At 43.0% G+C, this 21,839-nt stretch overlaps 1 protein-coding gene and 3 non-coding genes across 4 annotated transcripts; 1 reads left to right on the top strand and 3 right to left on the bottom strand.

Annotated features, from left to right (window-relative positions):
• Positions 1-7,540: 7,540 nt before the first annotated feature.
• trnal-uag (transfer RNA leucine (anticodon UAG)) lies at positions 7,541-7,622 on the bottom strand. The gene has a single exon. It is a non-coding gene; the product is annotated as a tRNA-Leu (tRNA).
• Positions 7,623-11,406: 3,784 nt separating this feature from the next.
• Positions 11,407-11,495, bottom strand: trnay-gua (transfer RNA tyrosine (anticodon GUA)). The gene is given in 2 exon segments: positions 11,407-11,443; positions 11,459-11,495. It is a non-coding gene; the product is annotated as a tRNA-Tyr (tRNA).
• A 749-nt stretch (positions 11,496-12,244) lies between these two features.
• Positions 12,245-12,557, top strand: LOC148638183 (histone H4-like). The gene has a single exon (XM_088623391.1). It carries the CDS (start codon positions 12,246-12,248, stop codon positions 12,555-12,557), a length of 312 nt encoding a protein of 103 aa, XP_088479517.1. The 5' UTR covers position 12,245.
• Positions 12,558-12,863: 306 nt separating this feature from the next.
• Positions 12,864-12,919, bottom strand: LOC148638184 (U7 small nuclear RNA). Its single transcript, XR_015931112.1, has one exon. It is a non-coding gene; the product is annotated as a U7 small nuclear RNA (small nuclear RNA).
• Positions 12,920-21,839: the final 8,920 nt, after the last annotated feature.

Here is a 21,839-nt window from a genome sequence, read left to right on the forward strand (position 1 = left end):
TGACCGGTAAGGTCATTTCTCGAATCACAAGTTTTCGGTTAAAAAAAAATCTCTTCCCGTTTATTTTGCCAACCTGTAATATTTCTTCTGCACTGATAACCAAGAATTGAATTTCATTTTTCGCAAGCTGTGTGAATTTAATCAAAAACAAGTTTTCCAGAAAGGAAATGAACACATGCATTTAACGAAATCAAGCCCTTTGTGATTGCCCGAAATGATACGTTCTGTACTACAAGATAGGAAGAAAGACACGGCTGGGATTTGAATCTCAGTTCTTTTGTTTAATAGAGAAGCGCTTTAACCAACTAGGCTACGGTGACAGGACAACCTTCACCTTTTACAGCCGCTTGGACACACCGCTCTGAGACATCTGCGTTCAGTAAGCGCTGAACCTGCGCTCAGAGCAAATTGCCTCTTTTACATAGCAGCCCCGACACTGAGAAACGAAGAGAACTGGCTTTTATCTGCCATTTTCATGTCCAATGCGTTTGACATCTCCCAAGGGCGACAGGGTTCTTTTGCGACACTATTTCTTCTTTTTTATTTCTGTACGCTTTGATAAAAAACTAGAAATCGTGCAACGGAAAAATGTCTTTTTTTCATAGAGAAAACGTGCACCAGGAAATGTTGTGTTGAGAAGAAATGATTTAACATGATACGTAACCTAATTTATCGGAGCAATTGCTCGACCAGCAAGATCTGGAGAGGTTGGAGAGTCTGGTGGATGTGATAATTATACGGTGTTGTGGAAGAAAACAGTCTTTCTTTGAATTCTCAGTCAATCGGAATTTCAGTGCGAAACATAAACCCCTTGTCTGATTTAAAGAGATTATATTTTAAAACTCATAAAAAATCAGAAAACACATGTTTCTCACTTTGAAATTTTAGACGGAGCGGTGCATTACTAGTAGCGGCGCTGAGCACACTATGGGGGAATTCAGGTCATGTGAAATGCCAGCGGTTTAATAAACAACGCGTCTGATTTCGGATCATAAGATTGTAGGTTCGACTTCTACCTGGCTCGTGTAAATTTTATTCAAGCTCCTCAGTAATAGATGTATATTATGTAATGAACCGCACCTGAAAGCAAACGTTGGGTCTGTTTCCTTTGTTTTCCAGCATGAAATAGCAAATCGTTACAAAAAGCACCTGCTAATGTCCAATAGCGGGTTTTGTTTTCAAATTACAGTTTCAGGCTTCAGACACTTTTTAATAAAACAAAAGTGTCCGGAAACTCATTAACTTTCAGGTTTGCTTGAACCTGTATTAAAAAAAGTTATCTGAAACTTCCGGGATTCCATTATCTGATGTAGCTGTCTCTAAAGTTGGACGTGATGTTAAGCAGATGTGAACTGTGCCTTTTCTCTTAAAAAAAAAAAACAAAGTTCTTTTTTCCCCTCCACTCCAATGCTGGAGACTGTAAGCCTGTGTGAGCTCCACACTGCGTGTCCTGTACTGCTCTATTTTGTTTTGATTATCTATGTGGTGTACAGATAGAACTCAACTGCATGGTGTGAATTCCGTGTTCAGGACCAGCAGAACCTGAAAAAGTAACAGCTGACCGCGACATGATTTGAACAAGCAGCCATCTGATCTGGAGTCAGACGCGCTACCATTGCGCCATGAAGTCACAGCTGCCCGTGCCTTTGAATTCCCCAAAGGAGACAAATCAGCTTCACAAAAAAAATCTGTGAAGAGCGCAGCTCTTCCGAAGAGAGTCTCTTCTTCCCAGACCACATTTTATCTTCCTGCGCAGCTCTTGTGCAGGTGTTGTTCTCAATTACAGATCCAGGAACACTGATTTTTTTTCTATTTTTTTTTAATTAAGTACCCCATGGTGCAACGGTAGCACGTCTGACTCTAAATCCCCAAGTTCATTTTCAAAGTATATCGGAGTCAACTGATACTGATCAGGTTCTGCTGCTACTGAACCCGCAGTCTTCACCTTAAGGTTCAATTCCTCAAGCCTTTTGACCTTATATGTCCATCCCTTCTCGTCAAAACTCGTATTTTCACAGAGTACCCTTCAGAAATCGCAGTATAGAATGAATAAACTCCAGTAGATCTCGGCCGCTGTTGGTGATTTTCCTTTAAAAATAAATGAATCTCTGGAAATTTTACGGAGTGTATCACTTTCACTGAGACCGAGAAGTGTTAAGCTGTACATGAGTCTTTGTGGTTCGGTTGTTAACCAAAAGGGTGGTGGTTTGAGCCCTCCCAGGGACACTATGAGCCTTTTAATGTACACACCCGTCTCACTTTATCTCCACGGCCGGTCTTGTACCGCAATCAAATACAGAGCCCGTAGGAGGCAGTAAGCTCGCATATATAGCTCACTGTGTATATAATGAAGAAGCAGAGGTTAGTTTCTCATCTGCGCGTTACAGAGCCTTACGCAACTCGTACTGTACCAACAGCGAGGGTTTGATCCCTGCACGGGCTATTAGTTGAAAAGCCATTGTAAATGACGTGTAAGAGATTTATAGATACTGTAGATCAGTGGTTCTCAAACTGTGGTACGCGTACCGGCAGTGGTACGTGGAGTGCCACCAGGTGGTACGCCAAATGACCCTGGAACTGTGTAGTGTGCACTGAAAAATCGGGACGGGTTTTCATATTTTGTATTTTAATACTTGTCGAATACGCAGCCTACATACTACGATACAGTGCGTGCTAATACTTCAGTGGACACAAGAGATACTCTGTAATTCTATACCACTCTATAGGAATGCGTGCTACGGATGCAAGTGACCAATTGTATTTAAAAAAAGCTATTGTATCTCCAGCAAATAGGGAGAAAGGAGAATGTGCGTGATTTTGGAACAATGCCAACATTGTAAACACAGGAATGCATAGAAATACGTGCTACGAACGCAGGCAATCTTGTGAGCACACGAAAGCGTGATAGAAAAATATTTAAGAACTGTTCGAATTTGAGAAAAATACACCGAGCGTCTCTGTGTTTCGCTCCCATGCGCATGAAATAAAAACTTTAAATAAATACGGAAATAAAAACGGAAACGCGGAAAAAGCTTGCGGATTGCTAAAGCAGGTAAGCTACACTATTTTTGAAGAACCTTATTTACCGTTGGCAAAAGAGCTGACACGTATTATGTGTGGAAAAAAAGCTGCTAAACAGCTCGACCTGCTGCCCCCCTCCCCCTGAAAGACACAGTCATTCATAGAATTATTGAAATGAAGGATTATATCAAAAGTACACTGATAGAGCGCGTTAAGATGAGCAGATGTTTTTCACTGCAATTAGATGAGTCTGTAGTCGATTTGGCCAATTTGCTCGTTTACGTTAGATACGAGTTTGAGGGTATGTCCCATGAAGACTTTCTGTTCTGTAAACCGCTACCAACAGGAACTACAGGAGAGCACATATTTCAGCTTCAGAATGAATTTATCGAAGAGAATGACCTCGACTTGATAAAATGCATCTGAGTTTGTACAGACGGTGCTAGAGCAATGACAAGCCGACATAACGGTGCAGTTGCACGAATTAGAGAGGTTGCTCCAGAAATTAATGTACGCATTACAACATCCACCGCGAGACCTTTGCCGTCAAGAAAATGCCTGATGATTTAATATCTGTTAGACTCTGTTGTGAATTGTATCAAGGCTCGAAAAATTAATTCACATCTCCTTTGCTCAACTAAATAGGCTCACCCCTCTCACTGAAATGGTGCTTTTTTATTAGTTGTTGTTAATGTTTTTTTTTCTGTAAAATACTTTGAGAAGCCACCTTTAAAGGCGCTATATCAAATAAAGTTCATTATTATAATATTTATTATATGTATGTGTGAGTATGTGCACGTACACTCATGTTGGTCATTGAGAATTTCTGGGGTTCCTATGAGATGATGACTTGTAGGTGGTACTTGGATGCTTTGGTTGGATTAGGGGTGGTACTTGGTCCAAAAAGTTTGAGAACCACTGCTGTAGATACTTTATTGATCCCATGAGGGAAATTAATAAAGCTTATCCAGCTGGCTTTTATGTTTCACACTAAATTGCGATCTTGAAACCAAAATAATTAGAAATATGGAACACAACCATTGTTCTCCAAGAAGGAAAGCTGTTTAACACTGACGTCACTCCTTTTTATTTAACCCAGATTGTGAAGACAACTCCACCCTATCAAAGGAAAATGTTGCACAAAAGTTGGAAAGCACACTCTGAATCCATCTGTACTGTATATTTGATTTCCGCGATCCGTTCAAGGCTGCTTGGTGCTTCGCAAGCAAGTCATGTTCAGGGAAGAAACTCAGCTTAGAGAACTACTGGTGCATTTTCACTCATTGAATTTGATCTTTGTACTCTCTTTTCATTCTCAGCTATAATATTTCAAAATTACAGTTCGGATTTGTTGGAAAACTTCACAGGCATTATTAAGTTAGGACTGTACAATTGTATTTTAATATCTTGGTATATTTACCTTCATTTTAATATGGATGTAACCATAAATGTTGTACTTTTGTCGTACATTTTAACTGAGGACGCACGACGACTATTATACCTTGTGATACATGCAAGACATCTGTAAACGAAGATGTAGTCAAATTGGCAATTAACAGAAAACCACAATTGTATAATATTATTTCTCTATGTCGATGATCAGTTGAAGGATTTGAAGAAACTATATATTATTCCTCGATATCGATGATCAGTTGAAGGATTTGAAGAAACAGCAGCGATAGCAGGTGATTTTGGTTTTGAACCCATCTTTACACCTCAATAATCCATTTGTCCTCGAAAAAAGAAAAGACAGGCATGTTTTGAGTCTCATAATGATCATCTTCTCGATCCAAAGAAACATATAAATTTGATTCCTTCCGTAGTATTTTGGATTTTCTTATGAAGATCTCACGAAGTATTGCCAGGATCTATATTTAGCGTTCGGTAGTGATAACACTGCTGATATTGATTGAGTAGAAATCTATGATGTATTGACAACTTTATCTGAAGCGAGAAGTCCTAGAACGCTGTCTATGAAGTGTTAGGATTCATACCAAGATATACTTTTTGTTTTCAACCCAAAATGCTGCTATTGCATTACACATTATATGAACATTACCAGTTTTGGTAGCTTCTCTGCATGATTTTTCAAAACTGAAACTAATTACAAAATTATTTAAGATCAACCATGACAAAAAAATTATAAATCAGGACTAATATTAATATCAACTGATGTTACTACAGAAAAAAAGATTTAACTGAAATATTAATAAGACTATGCAAGCCTAAAAAGTAGAACAATTCAATTTATATAACTTTTTTTTTTTAGAAATGGGCTCACACACCGGAAGACACTAACGTTTCTCTTCGTTAGAGTATGTGAATAACAGTTTAACCCAAAATATTTGGAGTCCAGAGGGAGGACTTGCTCGCTGAATGATCTCTCAAGAAATCCCTGGTGAGATTCAACAGGTGTTTTCTTCAACAGCCACTAAAAGTCTGATGACCTTCTCTGGATTTCCTGAATATGACGTAAAATTAGTTCAAATCATTTGGTAGTTAACACAACGAAATGCTTTGGAGGTACATTTAAAACAGCAGAGCAAGACTGTAGCACTTCGTGTGTGACTGAATTTAATTGTGTAAACCTGGCTCTCTATGAACACGAGCAAAGAGTTCTTACTCAACAGAAGATTGCGATGTGAGCACAATAATATAAGACATCTGGAGACGCCAGAGATTGAACTCAGGACTTCATACAAAAAAAGCATGCACTCTACCACTGAGCTACATCCCCTATGGCACAGATGGTGGAACTGACTTAAAGATGTGCATATGTTTACTGACCACAATCCACCCTTCATGAATAATTGAAATGAATAATTTATTTTTATATCCAGTCACATGGGCGACGGTGGTTGATTCTTCAATGGGGGAGTGCGTTTTTCTACCTCCTTACTCGACTGTCTTTCAATTATGTTTTCTTTGAAACCTTTTTGCATCTTTTAAGTGCTTGCAATTAAATTACGCATAGAAAAACAGCAGTACAGTTGATGTTCATGGACTGATGCACACAACTCCAGTGATAAAGCCCTTTTGTAAATATTGTAGAAGAATGTTAAAGGGCGAAACAACGCTCCAACCACGTGAATGGTAACAAGAAGGATCGTGTTCTTATTTAATATGTGCTTTTAAATTGCCTTGTCAATACACACAGGCTTTAGAGATGGACAAATAATTGAGTGAATCAAATTAGTTTTTGTTGGTCGTCTGTGTCTTCATAACTTTGTAGGTGAGAGAGAGGATTGCGAAAATGTGCAGGTGCTTCTCAGAAGTGCGTTGGTGGTATAGGTTCCTTCAAATAACTGAGCCAGTGCATCCCAAATCTTTTCAAGATGATCTGTGATCTGGTAACACATCTCCTGAAACTAACATTCGAGGTAGGAAGTGTGCTCTTAAACACCAAAACACTCAAAAAGGAAGAAGCAGATCTCTGTACACAAGACGGTAGTGCGATATTAGAATTTCAGAGTTCTTGACGGATTCAGGCTCCTTCTCAGAGGTCCTTGCTCGCCAAATAACTTTGCATCTGAGGAAGAGCACCACGGAAAAAACCCAACTCAACAAGAGAGCGCGTTGGTTGCTCTTGCTCTTAATGCAAGGAGCTGTTTTTTTTTCCTCGCAATAATAATTATTAACCAGAAACAGCAGCACAGGTAGGTCGCATTTGTGATTATGTCACTTCTCTGCTTCAGCAAGGTCAATAAAAGACTCTGAAAGTAGTAAAGCAAAACTGAACTCAAAATCATATTAGGAATTCTGAGCGATATCTCCATACAGGTAATCCAATAAGAACGTTGAAATATTTGAATATCATCTCTCTGTAGATTGCGCTGCTTTTTACCCAGAGTAAAACTATTGGATTGAAGGAATGCTAACCGCTGGGTTAAAATGTATAGTTGTTATTTGGAGAAATCTGTAAACTCGTGATCGACAGTGCTGATTATTTTCCGGAGACGGAGCACTGATGACCTATCCGAGCTAATTGATAAAGCTCACCCAGTGGATACTCTAGCAGAACGTCAAAGAACATTCACCTTTGTATCCAAAGAAACCACAGGCAACATCAGGAAGCACAATCAATTCCCCTTTTAAATCTTTCCTGTAAGGTATGCTATGTGAATTCATGAAGTTAATCCTCTGATCTCTTTTGATCACGAACAAAGTACTTCTGATGGAGCGCTATGTTCAAAGATTTAATAAGCTTTACCCCTGCCAACGATTCGGCATGAAGAATTAAAAGTTTCACAGACAAAAGCAGCTCACCACCACAGCCAATATTGAATGTACTGTACTTGCCGGTACACTATCATGTGCACTGCCTCAAAAGTGATCTTGGCAGATGTTGTTCCCTACATAAAACTGAACGTACCAAAGAGAATTTCTGTTGAGAAAACAAAATATTTTTTCTGCCTTGATGTTAAGCCTGTCTTTTAGAAAGTCTATCTCTTAACACCTCCTGCAGCCTAACAAAAAGCACTTTTACTGATCGTATTGCAGGTCTTAAAACATTAACATTTGGCAGCGGTGGGATTTGAACCCACGCCCCCAGAGAGACTGGAGCCTAAATCCAGCGCCTTAGACCGCTCAGCCACGCTACCTTCCTCCATGTCCATCTTCCTCACATTGCTGGCTTGGACTGGGGGGCTTCAGCTCTTGTCGTCGGATCTAATGATATCATGACATGTGGAAGTGACTGCACCTTCACCTTCCGAGATGCTTTCTATAGCACAAACGCTACTTTCACCGGCACAAACATAGCAATAACGAAGGAGGTGGGTTTCATCCTTTGTGCTGTTTGTAGGGGCGCAACTCTACGTCGATCTACTGACTTGAAGAGCAAAAATCAAAATCCTCTCCTACTACTATTGCTTTTTTCATAGTTTCTTCAAATCCTTCATTTGAACGTCGATTTTGAAGGATATTGATGATAATACCACATAAATTGTGGTTTTCTTGTGATCGCCAATTTTATTCAAATATCAGCCTTTTTTACGGTTCCTTGCGTGTTTCACAAGGTATAATAGCCCCCCTCGCATCCTCAGCTAACATATTTTAAAATTACAATAGCTTATAAAGCATGCATGTTTACATTTATATTAAAATTAAAGTAAATATACAAGAATACATACAGTACTAACCCAATAATTCTTGTCAGGTTCTCCAACAAATCTGCGTTGTTATTTTAACATGTTTCAGCTGAGGGTGCAAAAGGAGTATAAATGAATTTTCCCGCCAGCCAAATTCCATGAGACCAAATTCCATGAGTGAACATTATTTTCTCAGAAGTTGCCGGCATTGGACTTTGCCGGTGGTATTGAATTATGTCCAAACTGTTGTAGTAGTTCCTTCTTGAAATTCGACACGTGCAAAGCACTCGTAATATCATAGGTGTTAAAGTTCGCTGAGTCTATTCGAGTCATGGTGTGTATCCCTGCCTATCATTGGGAGACAGGTAGCTTTTTTACACTCAGATTCCAATCTTCAATGCTTTGTGTGAGAGCTTACATAACTTTCATTTTCTCACATTTTCTGACGACTGTTCCAAAGGGGCACCCTGTCAATTCCGAATACTTTTCAAAAATCTGCCTGCATGTTTGATTATTGTCATTTCATTTAAAAAAAGTTCAATATTGATCATAACTAAAGAAAATAATGATCATGAACAAAAAAGGGATAAAGATGCGAGTCGATCTTGAATCACAGCTGGGTGACACGGGCTTCTGTTCTGATATGGTTGTATGAGAAACAGGAGGAATCGCCAATCTCCTATAGAACATGAGTTGAATCAGGAGTGAGACATTTCGTATACTCGTGCATATGTCAACGCCTGACCTACATCGTAAAACTAACATTAAGTTGTCAGAGACATTCATTTATATACAAACAAGAGACAGACCAAGTAATAATTCTACATTAGTTCAGGTGGGTAAACCTGAACTAACTAACTAATAAACCTATTAATAATTCTACATTAACGTGTCCTACACTGATCAGACTAATTGACATGGTCTGATTCAGAGCCTGTGCAGTTCGTGCTAATTACAACAACGACAGTTCTGAACCCTCATCACCGAACTGAGCACAAGTTCAGCTGTTCTCCAGTTTTGTTAGGCATGGTTTTTCATTGCAATTGAGTTCAGAGCTGGAGCTGATCTCCAGACAGTACAGTGTTTTGGGTAAGTTGTCGATGCAGGAGGCTGCAGACAACTTACCCAAAGTGTTTTCTATAGCTTTCAGGTGCAGTTCATTTATATAAAAGAATGTAAGTGGTATAAACTCAACAAGCCAGATGGCAGTCGAACCCATAATTTTCTGACACGAGGCCTAACGCGTTATTCATTACGCCACTGACCCTGCTATTATAGTGTTAAAAAAACGCGTTTTCTACGTCTGTTTAAAAATCACTAAAAAAGACAAAGGGCTTGTGTGTTGCGCTAAAATTCTGCTTCATTTCGAATGCAAATAAAAACCGTTTTGTTCCGTGAAATCATACATTTGTCACATCCTTCATACTATACTTCTCTCTTGTATTAGTAAAGCATTTTGATTTAAACTGAACAATATATTGTAACGCAACAAGGGCGCATTAGGTCGGCCCCCCACCGTCGGGGGCTCGAACCCGGGACTCCCATGTCTCTCTGCAGCAACCCAGCCCGGTGAGCTGAAGAGAGATCTCCCCACAACCCACGGGCTGTGGTCCTGCTATCACAGGGAAGGGCAGTGACGTCACCTGCTCTGGTACACCGGCTCTTACACAGTGCCTGTCGGCCGTAAGCGTTACACTATGAAAGGTTTCATCTATACACTTACACATAATAAGTATACGAATAAATACTCGGAAGAAGCCGCAGCTCAGGTATTAGAGAGATTTAAAATCGGATCGGAGGATTTAGAGTCCAGACTGCAAACCAACAGCTGACACAGGTCTTTTATAGAACTGTTTTGATTTCCTCTACTTTGTCCCCGTGACGTCATTGTCCTGCTCGCAGCCGAGCCCGACACACGTCTGGTTTCTGTCGCTGGGCGCATACCCTGCGGTCCATGCGGGTCCTGATACCCCAGTACAATGACGGGGACGCTAAACTGTAAACAGGTGCCGTCCTTCGGCTGAGACGTAAAACCAAGGTCCTGACTCTCTGTGATCATTCAGGAGAATGGTGGTGGTGGCGGGGAGTCCCCATTACCTGTAAAGCGCATTGAGTGGAGTATCCAGAACAGCGCTATATAAGTGTAAGCAATAATGATTATTATTATTATGTAAAATGCAATAAAAAATAAAACAAAATATCAAACTTTGATTCAAAATAGATTAATATAAAACTGATAAAGCTAATGCTTTTTTCAGGGCTATATCTACTTTTTTTTTTTAAAAAGCGAAGTCTGTCGCGACTGAAAGTTAGAGAAGGTATACCAGCGGGTGCCTTCATATCGTGAGCGTCAGTCTCGCCCGTAGCTGCGAGAAGGTTAAAAGCGCACAAGTGATTTGTCTTTCGTCAAAGTAACTGCCGGAGCAGTAAGATGCAGAGCACAATCCAGCTGTAGACGATGTTCGGGGAAGAGCTTATTCTGTTTTCAGCACAGGGAGTGAGAATGAGCTCAGTCCGGCTCCCAGCAGAATCCATCCTGGTTTGGTTACAGTGAGTCTGAGGCTCTTTGGATCGTAACGTAAAAAAAAACAATTGCTCACATCGTGTGACTTCCACGACAGGAAGGAAAGATATCACTTAAAAAAATCAGAACTGAAGATTTGGATCCGGGGCCTCATACTTATAAAATTATTAAAATAATAATTATCAAAATATCAGATTGTGTTTCGGCAAAATTTCGTGCACAGTACGCCATTTTTATCTAAAACAGTCACAACGAGGGCTTTACACGCAGTCTGGGGTATTTTCCCCTTTTATATTTTTGCCACTTTAAATCGAACCTGTTATACTCCCAGAAGTGCACAGTAGCTTGTACTTAATAAAAATGTACAATTCACCGCTGGTATAAACAGATGTGTGCCGTGTTTGCCTTTGTAAGCATTTGTTTAAAAAATAAGTTCACAATACGATAAAAACACAGAAAGCACAAACTTTATAATACAACGATACAAAATCAATACCAAATCATTATGCCAATTAAGTAACTATCCTTTGAAAACAGAGAACACCTTTATATCTACAAAAAACTTGACATTTGTATGTATTTTTGAATTACAAAGCAGACAGTGTAGTCCCTTAATTCAAAGATCAGATCTTGGCAAAAAAAAAGACAATCAGACGTGGGCTGAATTCGGAACAGGAGCCTTTGCTTAGTCGATTATTGAGCTTTTGATCAATGTCTGAATAAAACAGAGTCACTTTTTTAACTCTTTGATTAAATTACATGAAAAGCACCTTCCTTCGAGCCGGAATCAAACCAGCGACCTAAGGATTCCCTGTTGACTCCACTACAGTCCTCCGCTCTACCAACTGAGCTATCGAAGAGATGCGGTGGCATTGCTCTCTGGCACATACTGCCCAATGAAGTAAAATGTGAAATGGGTGATTTAAATCCCACTTCGACATCAAGTTTGCAACTCGTTTCCTTAGTCTCATTTACCTTGAATTTAAGCCACGAACCAGGATTCTACTGTATAAACTTCCAGGGATATTACAAAATGTTTGATGGGGCATCAATCATTCCAGGCGGAAATTGATTCCTTTTTTTTCTCGAGGGATCATATTAAACATTTCATTAGTCTCGAGAGGAGGATCACCAGTAGACACAAAACAAACAGTTTCTTTCTGTCTTTATTAGAAAGTAGCGTTTGTGCTACATTAATAATATTTTCGTGGAAATAAAGAAGTTGTAAATTTTAAAAATTTATATTTGAATCGAAATGTGGTTTTGAGTTAAATATTAGCGTGTTCATGTAATTAGTTTGTGTTTGTCATTACTATATATATTGCCATGTTACTAGAATTTGTAACTGAAGTTTACTAGTTGTGTTTTTTATGATGATTAGATATTTGAATACTATATTGTATATAATGTATAATTTGAACTACATATTGTTCAGGTGTGAATAATTGTATATTTTAAGAATACGTTTCTAAAACAAATCATTGGCTTTATTTACTAGTTTCTACACCTATAAAAATCTTTCTTTGATGTATAATAGACATCAAAGAAAGATGTCTATTATACATCAAAGATGAGCAGTGTGTGTCGTGTTCACAGCTGATAACTAGAAGATGTCTGGAAGAGGCAAAGGCGGAAAGGGACTCGGGAAAGGAGGCGCTAAGCGTCACCGTAAGGTTCTCCGTGACAACATCCAGGGAATCACCAAGCCCGCCATCCGCCGCCTGGCTCGCCGTGGGGGAGTGAAGCGGATCTCCGGGCTGATCTACGAGGAGACCCGCGGGGTGCTGAAGGTGTTCCTGGAGAACGTCATCCGCGACGCCGTCACCTACAACGAGCATGCCAAGAGGAAGACCGTCACCGCCATGGACGTGGTGTACTTGCTGAAGCGCCATGGCCGCACCCTGTACGGCTTCGGAGGCTAAACAGGAGCGGAGCTTCACTACTGGACCCCGACGTATAAACCCAAGTGACCCAGTGACATTTGTCACTGCTGAGGTTGCTTTATGGGTCTATTTTCTATACCGTGCTGATCAATTGGAAATCAAATTGCAAAAAAGACCCGTTCCCACACCTAAGGTCAAATATTAGGAATCAAAACTGCTAGAGTGTATGGAAGCACACAGCTTTATCAAGATTTCCAAGTGCAAGATCTTTTTATTCATAAAAGACCCTATTTATGTTGTATGAGAAATATTAATATTAATACAGAATCTTTTTTCACCAAATAAATGGGCTTCCTGACTTCAGAAAGCCTTCTAGACAAATACTAAAAGAGCAAAAATTCAATTTGGTAAATGAAATGAAAACACATACCCTACCAAACCTTGAGTACAGGCCATTCAGGATGATAATACAAAACCATTTATAATTCAACAAATAAAACCTGTCAACTGGTAATCACCACTTATCATAAAAAAATAAGTAGCAATACACAGTAGGGGACTCTTGGGTGCAAGTTAAATCCATGCAAGAAGGGGGTTTAGTGTTATATTTCCAAATCAGATATGCAAATGAGAGATCTGCCCCAGCCACTCCCAAAGCTCCCTTGGTCTGGAATGGAGCTGCTCCCCTCTTCTAGTTATTCACACTGGAGTTAGGTTACATATTAGCACATTTCATCTAACAGTTGCTGCAGAAACAAAAACGTAAACAAATGACCTGGAATGTGACCACACCTATTAGAATGTAGTTCAACAGATAACTTGTAAACCTTGTCATAAGATTTTTTTTGTTCTACAAAATATACTTTATTCCGCAAAAAAAAAACATCTCAAAAGGAACATCTCACACATATTAGCACTCCATGTAATAAAAAACAACGGCGGAACGGAGATTGATTGTTCATTATCAATCTTTGCAAGTGGGGGCGGATTTGCGCAATTAAGAGAGTCCCTCCAAACCTACCACTTGCTATTGTCCTTTAATCCCTGTATAGGGCCCAAAGTCCTTTCCAGCGCTCCCTCGCCGTGGGGTAACCCCATTTGGTGACGTGGTGCTTCGTCTTCCTCCTGAGGTCCGCCAGGATCCTCTCCTCCAGCTCCCTCGCCCCCCACTTTATGTTGTGCCGGATGAGAGTGTTCCTCGCCTTCCACAGTCCTTGTTTTGTGAGGGACAGCAGCAGCCCCCGCAGGTCCTGTGTCCCCTTGTCCAGTCCGGTGGGTGCCAGCCCCCAGCAGAATGTACTGGTAACTGAGCACTGCATCCGTTCCCAGGAGTTGCATAATGTTGTCCATTCTGCCCCACACCGCCTTGGCGAAGAGGCAGCTCCAGAACACGTGCTCCTGAGTCTCCTCGACAAAACACGCGTACCGGGGGCAATGCGGATTCCTGGAGATCGAGTGTCTGTAGAGGACCTTTCTGGTAGCCAGTCTCTTGTGTACAGCCATCCAGTTGAGGTCCTTCAGTTGGTTTCCAAGTTCTTTGGGCTGCGTCCTTTCCCAGACTTGTCTTTGTACAAGTCTCTGTGGTTGGTGCAGAGCTCTGGCTGTCTCGTGGCCTCGTACCTCCTGCTCCACTTGACAGCGCGGATGTAGAACTTCGGTCGCCTTCTGCCTTGGGCCCAGTGTTTGACCACTGGACCAAGTGCCTCATTGGGACGGAGAGCCACAGCCTGACAAAGTACTCGTACTTGTGGCCGATGGGCTCCCGCTGCGCCCGACAGAAGTTGCAGAAAAAGATGCAGTCGAGTTTCAGGGGGAAATGTGGGACATCTCGACCCCCTTTCTCGATCGGCTGACACATCCGGTTTCTCGTGATGTACTCGTACTTGCCGCCCCAGACGAAGCCAAAGATCATCCCTTGCAGCTCTCGTCTGAGTCTGGCCAGCAGCGGGTACACCGCAGACCCAGCATCGCATTCACCTTGGCGATCCTCTCGGTCCGGTTGATGGTCTCGTTGTCCTAGCTCTTGAAGGAAACCCCCAGTATTTTGAGAGGCTCCGTGCAGAGCTCGAGACCCTCCGGCTCCGTCGTCCTGTGCTTTCAGGGCCCGGAGAACTTCAGTTTGCTCTTTCGGCGGTTGAGCTTCGACCCCAAGGCTCTGGAGTATTGCTCCATGACCTGCAGGGCTCTTCTTAGCCCCCTGTCCGACCTCAGGAACAGCATCGTGTCGTCAGCGTGCTGGGAGATCTTCAGGGCTTCCCCCGCACCTCCCGGTATCTCCAGGCGGTTGATGACAGGGTCCCGTCTCACCGCCTCTGCTAGGGGCTCTGTGAAAAGAACATAGAGAAGGGGTGAAAGGGAGCAGCCTTGTCATACTCCGGATTCCTGGGGAATGAAATCCCCCAGGTTTCCTTTCACGTTGACTCTGCTGCCTATGTCAGAGTACAGTATATTAATCCAGTGGCTGAAACTCTCTCCGAAACCGAAGCGTTCCAGCACCCTAAACAGATAGCTATGGTTCACTCTGTCGAAGGCTTTCTCCTGGTCCAGTCATGGGCATATTCCGGTCCTCGCCCCAGGCGCTGGTGTCTCTGGTCAGCTGGAGGTTCCAGCTGACGGATCGCCCTTCCACCCACACGTCTGGTTGCTGTGGATGATGTGGGGAAGGGCGGTTCTCAGTCTGGCGGTCAGAAGCTTGGACGGGATCTTTACGTCCATGCAGAGCATCGTGATCGGCCTCCAGTTTTTGAGGTCGTCGGCATCTCCTCCCTTAAAGAGCTGGGAGGTGATGCCCTTCCTCATGGTGTTTCCGAGTTTCCCCCGCGGAAGATCTCCTGCACCACTTCCACCAGATCTGCCGCCAGGGTGTCCCAGAAGCATGTGTAGAATTCCTTGGGGAGTCCATCCGGTCCCGGCACCTTGCCATTCTCCATGGACAAGAGCGCAGCCTTCAGCTCCTCGGCCGTGATTGGACCCTCCAAGTCTTCCCTCACCTCCTCTGGTACTCGTGCCTTCAGCCCCTCCAGAAAAGCATCACCTGCCTTCACCTCTGTCTGCTTTTCTGAAAAGAGCTCCTTGTAGAAAGTGGTGGTCGCTTCTACCTTGTCACTCTCGTCCAGCACTTCCTCTCCATCTCCCCGTCTCAGGCTGTAGATCACCCTCTTTTTCTGGGCTTCTCGGACCTGATTGAAGAAATAAGAGGAATAGGTTTTATTATTTTCATAATGCTCCCTTTGTGCCTTGACCAGGAAAGCCTTGGCTTTCTTGGTGTGCAGCTTGCGGATCCTTTCCTTCAGGTCCCATGCCCAGGCTGAATTGAAGGCTCCTCCCCTGTTAGCCAAGCTGTACTCCTCCTCTAGTTGTTTCGGGAGTTGCGCAGCTTCCTTCCTCTCCCTGGCCACCTTCCGTCTGCAGTACGTCTGTGCCAGCGTTCGGGTCCTGTCCTTCATGAACTCCCACCATTCCACCACGGAGCTGTAGCCATCCTTCATGTCGACCCAGCTTGCGTAGTCTTTACTGAACAGTGCCCTGAAGTCGTCTTCCTCCAATATCTCCCGGTTCAGCTTCCAATACCGACGACCGAATGCCGGCAGGTTGGTGTTAGCCACCACTGTCACGCACTCATGGTCGGAATACCACTCCGGGGACACCGTCGCCGACTCCAGGGAGCAGGTCGTGTGCAGAAAGATGTAGTCCAAGGCGGCTGCACACTCCCCGGGAGTTTTTCCCGTCGTTAGGGCGGCACCGTCTGAAACCGTCTACCAGGGAGAACTGCTTGAGTAGCGACTCCAGCTCTGCTGAGCTAGCGTCGCTCCCCTTCTCCCGGTCGACGTTGAAGTCCCCGCCAAGCACCACCTGTCTGTTGGTGGTGCAGCAGCTGGCCAGGTCAGCAAACACTTCCTTCCGGAGAGAGGGTTCCATCGGAGCATAGACGTTAATTGCTCTCAATTTCTGCCCCCTCCAGTCGATGTCTACGACCAGGATCCGGCCCTGCACCACCGAGAAGGAGGAAACCAGCGTCATCTCTGGGTTTCCGAGGAGGATTCCCACTCCGGAAGAATGGACCCCTCCTACGCTCCAGCATGATTCTCCCTTCGTCCATTCCCTGCTGAATGTCAGCTTGTCGCTTTCATCCTTCAGGTGGACCTCCTGTAAGAAACAAACTGAGAAAGACTTTGAGGCCAGATCATGAAAGACTCCCCGTCTTTTCACCGGGTCTCTTAGCCCTCTCACGTTAGTTGTTAGAAAGATAAGTTTCACAGTCATGATTAAACAAGTGAAAGTTGAACCTCCTCTCTTTGTGCTTACAGTGGGGAAAACTTGGGATTCTACATCTGGGCACTGTTTAGCCTAGATGTAACTCCTCTTGTTTGGGTCCTGGGGGGAATATGCTGGGCTCCCTCCAGGTCTCGCTGGGGACTGAAAGGTAAACATGCTGGACAGGTCCAGCCCTACCATCAGTCCCGGCTCCAGGGCGGCTTCAAAGTAATCCTCGTCTTCCTTGAGGATACTCTCCACCACCATTTCGGGAAGGCTTTTTTCTTCCCTTTCTCCAGGAGTTTGGGGGACCTCCAGTTGCTCCTGGGCCTTGGGGGAGGGGGTTCCGACTTCCTGGGCTGCCTCTTCCTGTTGTTCCTGGGCCTCAGGGGAGGGGGTTCCGACTTCCTGGGCTGCCTCTTCCTGTTGTCCCTGGGCCTCGGGGGAGGGGGTAACCTCTTCCTGGGCTGCTTCTTCCTGTTGTCCCTGGGCCTCGGGGGAGGGGGTAACCTCTTCCTGGGCTGCCTCCTCCTGTTGTCCGTGGGCCCTGGGGGGGGAGGGTTTCCATTTCCTGGGCTGCCTCCTCCGGTTGTTCCTGGGCCTCGGGGGAAGAAAGTTCCGTTTCCTCTAGGAGGAGGAAACAGTTCTCCCTTACCACTCTTTTCTTTTGTCCTTCCGAAGGTGGATCCTCTTTCCCTTCTTGCTGGGAGTTATCCAGGGCCCTTCCTCCGGTCAGCCATTTTGTCCGTTGTCCTGGCGGCCATCTTGAGGCACTGGTGCGGCTGGGGGTGTGGCCTTGGCAGTTTCGGTTCTCTGCGGGGGAGGTGCAGGTTCTTTGTTCTCACCTCTCTCCCTTTGTCTTGAGACCGGTTTCTGCCGGTCGGCTTCCACCACCTGCGCAAAGGAAGGTTTGCTTACCTTGCATTAGTGAAGGAGGTGTCCCTCGGCGCCGCATCCATCGCACTTTTTGGCTGCCCGGCAGGTTTTTGCCAGGTGCCCCTCTTTGTTACAGTTGTGACATCTGACGATGTCACACGTGTTCTCTTTGTGGCTGGACTGTCTGCACTTCTTGCAGAAATCCGGCATCCTGGGGTAGTAAAGCTACCCCCTGTCGGCTCCGATGTTGAAGTGGGCCGGGGGGTGCTGGAAACCGTCTACGCCCTCTAGGTCCTCTTTCAGGAGGACTCGGTACAGGTGTTTGCTGTACCAGACGCCACAACTGTCCCTGATCTCCGTCGGTTTGTCCACCACAGTTACATACCTCCCTAGGTACGCTGTTACCAGTTCCATTGGTACGTAGGGGTTGTATGTGAGGACTTTTAATGGTCCTCTGGTTTGTCTTCCTCATAGGCTCCGGCCTGAAATCAGAGAAACCGGGGTGCTTACCTTTTTCATTTGATCATTTTCGTTGCCTTTTCATATGAGGCGTCCGTGGCCATGTAGGCCTCCATGTATCTCTCTGCCTTGTTGTCTTGCAGGCAGTAGAGATCTCCGGCCACCAACTGCAGGATCCCTCTTAGGAAGGTAATGAAAATGGATTTCGCAGTTAGCATCGTCTCTGTTTTCTTGGTCCAGTGGAACCGGATCAGTGTCTTCTTGTCTGCCATCTGGAAAGGAGAAAAAAGAAAAAAGGAGAGAAAGAGAGAGAGCAAGGTCCTGTGGAGAGGAGGGTTTAGCTGCTAAAGGAGCAGTGAGGGAGCCCTGGCCTTTGTCCTTGTGGGCAAAGCCCAGCTAGGTGCAGGCGCAGGAGGAGAGAGAGAGAGGGAGAACATTGCTGCCGGATCCCTCCCAGCTCAGCTGCTGCTTGGCCTTAACCCCCTGGGCTCAAGCTAGGGCGATACCAGCTCAAGCGCTCTTCAGGATCTTCGATCGCCTTCTAGAACTTTGGAAAGACAAGAACTGCGGGCATGCCACTTGAACTTGATCTTAGCCAAAAGGCCAATAAAATTGGATTCCAGCTCACTGGCCCTGCAAAACTTAGTTCAAGACTTTAAACTCTCAGACACATATAGATGTATATATCCCACAACAGCAGGATATACATGGTCAGGGAGGAATAGCAGCTCCAGAATTGACTATTGCTTTGTCTCAGAGAGAGAGTGAAAGTTGTTGGGGTCACTCTTCAGCCTGTCTTCTTCTCAGATCATCAGGCTTTAGGTACGCTGGGCAAACGTTCCGAGGTCAAATTCTTCCAGCACGGGGTACCTTTAAAGCGGAGACGACGGCACCGAAATTTTTTGGCGCGCCTTCTCTTTAAAGCCCTGGCCAAATATGAAGACAGTACGTACAGTTATAATTCAAACGGAATTAAAAACTACACATCCCAGTAACCATGGTGGTGCTTGTGATCATTGCGTTTAACCAACGAAACAGGGCGAAAAATCAGTCACATGACTTTGGGGCAGAGTTTCGAAAGCTTAACCTATCAGCAACAAAGCGAAATTTACACGATAGGCTACCTCAAACTGTCAGTTACACGACTGCGTATGTCGCTTAAGCCACTCCTATTTGGCATTTTAGTTATGGAGGCGAGAAGACGCCCCCCCCCCCCTCTTTGGGTGCCTGATTTGCCGCCATCTTTAACCGCTTCGTGTCCAAATCGCAGTAGCTACGCATACGAAATAACGTTCATCCCAGCTACAAAACATATATATTTTTGTGGTAAGAGGGAGCAAAACATCAGTATTTACTGCTTTTAATTAGTGTACGATTTATAGTTGAAATCTGAGCCTAAATATAAAGTTAAAATCTCGACAAAGCAATGTAGGAAATACAGAGAAAATAAATCCTTTCTGACATCTAAAATCAGTTTCGATCAAGGTCTCTAAAACGAACAAGAAAAAGAGGATTTTCGGAGGGCAATTACGCTGTATTTATAGAGAATAAGTGATTTATGATCAATCTAATTTCTTGTTCGTTTAAAACAGTGAAATGTCAGCTGCAAAAGATCGCACCAGAAACAGCACTCTCTCTGCCTGTCATAGACGTTCAGGAAAGGCTGAATGAAGTCATGGTGATCAATAATAACAGTTGTAGGACAAGAAACAAAAGATAGTGAAAACTTAAGATTTTTAAGGCTAAAACTCAAATTCATTCTACAAATTAAGGCAAATGAAAATTCAGGACGTGAAAGTGCTAGAGGTGTAAAAAAATACAAAAATGCACATGAGCAAAACGTTTTAGAAATGGAGCAAACAGAATAAAAGCCATGCCTATAGTACAGAAGAGGGATGCAGGAACACTTGCTTAGATATACAGAAAAATCACAAAAAGGTGTATGTTACAAAAGAACATGTAAACATGTACATCAATTTCCCTTCGCGATCAATAGTCTTATCTATAAACATGAAACAGAGTGAGGAATCAGAAATTAGCATGCATAAAAAACAGCAATTCTGTCAGTGAGCCCTAAATAAATTAATAGCAACTATGGTTTCATGGAGGGCTTCTCAGATAGTTGGGCATTTAGGTAAACTGCCAGGTGAAAGGACTTGTAAACATATTTTGTTAAAGCAAGTCAGTTTTTTCCGCAACACATAAAAGACATTTTTCCAAGAAAGTTTAGCCTTTGTCACTAATGAAACCACTAAATAAAGACATAAATATAGAAATCTTAAGATTCGTTTTATTTAATGTTGGTAGCAGGATGAACTGTCAGGTTGAGCTAAGTGTATATTTTGTCGCAGAGTTGCTATAAGATGTTAACAGTGAAAAGGGTATTTAGAATTGAGTTATTTCAAGATGAAAATTTTCAGAATAATTGCAAATCTAGCAGGATAGAGAAAGCACAGAAAACTGGCAGTTAGATTGATCAGATTAGTATGAAAAGTCATTTAGCAAAGGGAATGAGAAGAGTGACAAACTAGTATACTTTAGATCTTTTTTTCTGAACCAGGGAAAATCTGATCATGTTTCCCTATAACAATAATAAAAAAACTTTATTTTATATATTACCATTAAAGGTGGCATCTCAAAGCAATACAGTAGATGTAAAAACAGATAAAAGGACCTCAGATTACAAAGTAAATACATATAAGAAAGACAAGCAGTTAGAGGTGCTACCAAAATTAGAAAATGAAGCAGATACAGACACTAAGTCTTCTGAAAAGAAAGGTTCTGAGGTTAGATTTAAATGCACTCAGGGTACGTGACTGATATCACTGGGAATACAAATTGAGAGCTCTGGGGTGCAGCTAGAGAAGACCCTGTCACCCACAGAATGTAGATGTTCTTGAGGACAGCTAGAAGACCAGAGTCAAAAGGACAAAGGTGGGGGAGTAGACAGATAATAAGCCATATACTGTAGGTACAGAATGAGGATGAGGAATTTGAAGTTGACTCGAAACCTGATAGGTAACCAGTGCAAGGACTTGAAAACAGGTGTAATGCATCCCTGATAGGATTCTTGCTGTCATATTCTGAACATATTGAAGATTGCTCAGTGTGGATTTAATTTCCCCAGTGAACAGGATGTGCATTTATTAATTCTAGGAAAAAAAGCCTTTCTTAATTTCTCTAGTTCCCTTTAAAATAAACTATTATCCCACAATGCAGAGTATTAAATGGCCAGTATTTACACATGATATTTGTGATTTAAAGAAATTAACACAAGCAGCTTTTGGGGATTTAAGTGTTGGCTGAGTTATTGCAGGATAAAAGACTAGAGATGTTGGTAAGAAGAAGATAATTTTGGGAAAGCTAAGGAATACACTGATAACAGGAACACTTCCTAATGGGGTTAGGCATACTTTTGATGAAGAGGATGAAGTTAACAGACTGTATGTTTACATAGATACTGAAATGAGGATTGTATTTTAGATTTTGTGCAGTTACTAGTATTGAACTGTGTGTTGGATGCACATGAATTGAAGGAATTGGCAAACATAGCTGATGCGGATCCACAGAGCCAGCATATTAAGATGTTTTTAATTAGAGGTAATTTGTTTAAATAACTAGGTATGGATACTGATGTGCATGAGAGGTGAAAGGCCAGCACTATAAAATATTTTATTCTCAGTGAGATGCTGCCATTTCATAGTGGGTTTCTAACACTGTGTATAGTTCCAT

The sequence above is a fragment of the Lepisosteus platostomus genome (assembly GCF_059453375.1).
Source record: "Lepisosteus platostomus isolate fLepPlt1 chromosome 5 unlocalized genomic scaffold, fLepPlt1.hap1 SUPER_5_unloc_3, whole genome shotgun sequence".
Classification (NCBI taxonomy): Eukaryota; Metazoa; Chordata; class Actinopteri; order Semionotiformes; family Lepisosteidae; genus Lepisosteus; species Lepisosteus platostomus.

Excerpts from the sequence above, each read along its gene's own strand:
- LOC148638183 (XM_088623391.1), top strand. The coding sequence starts at position 12,246 with ATGTCTGGAAGAGGCAAAGGCGGAAAGGGACTCGGGAAAGGAGGCGCT.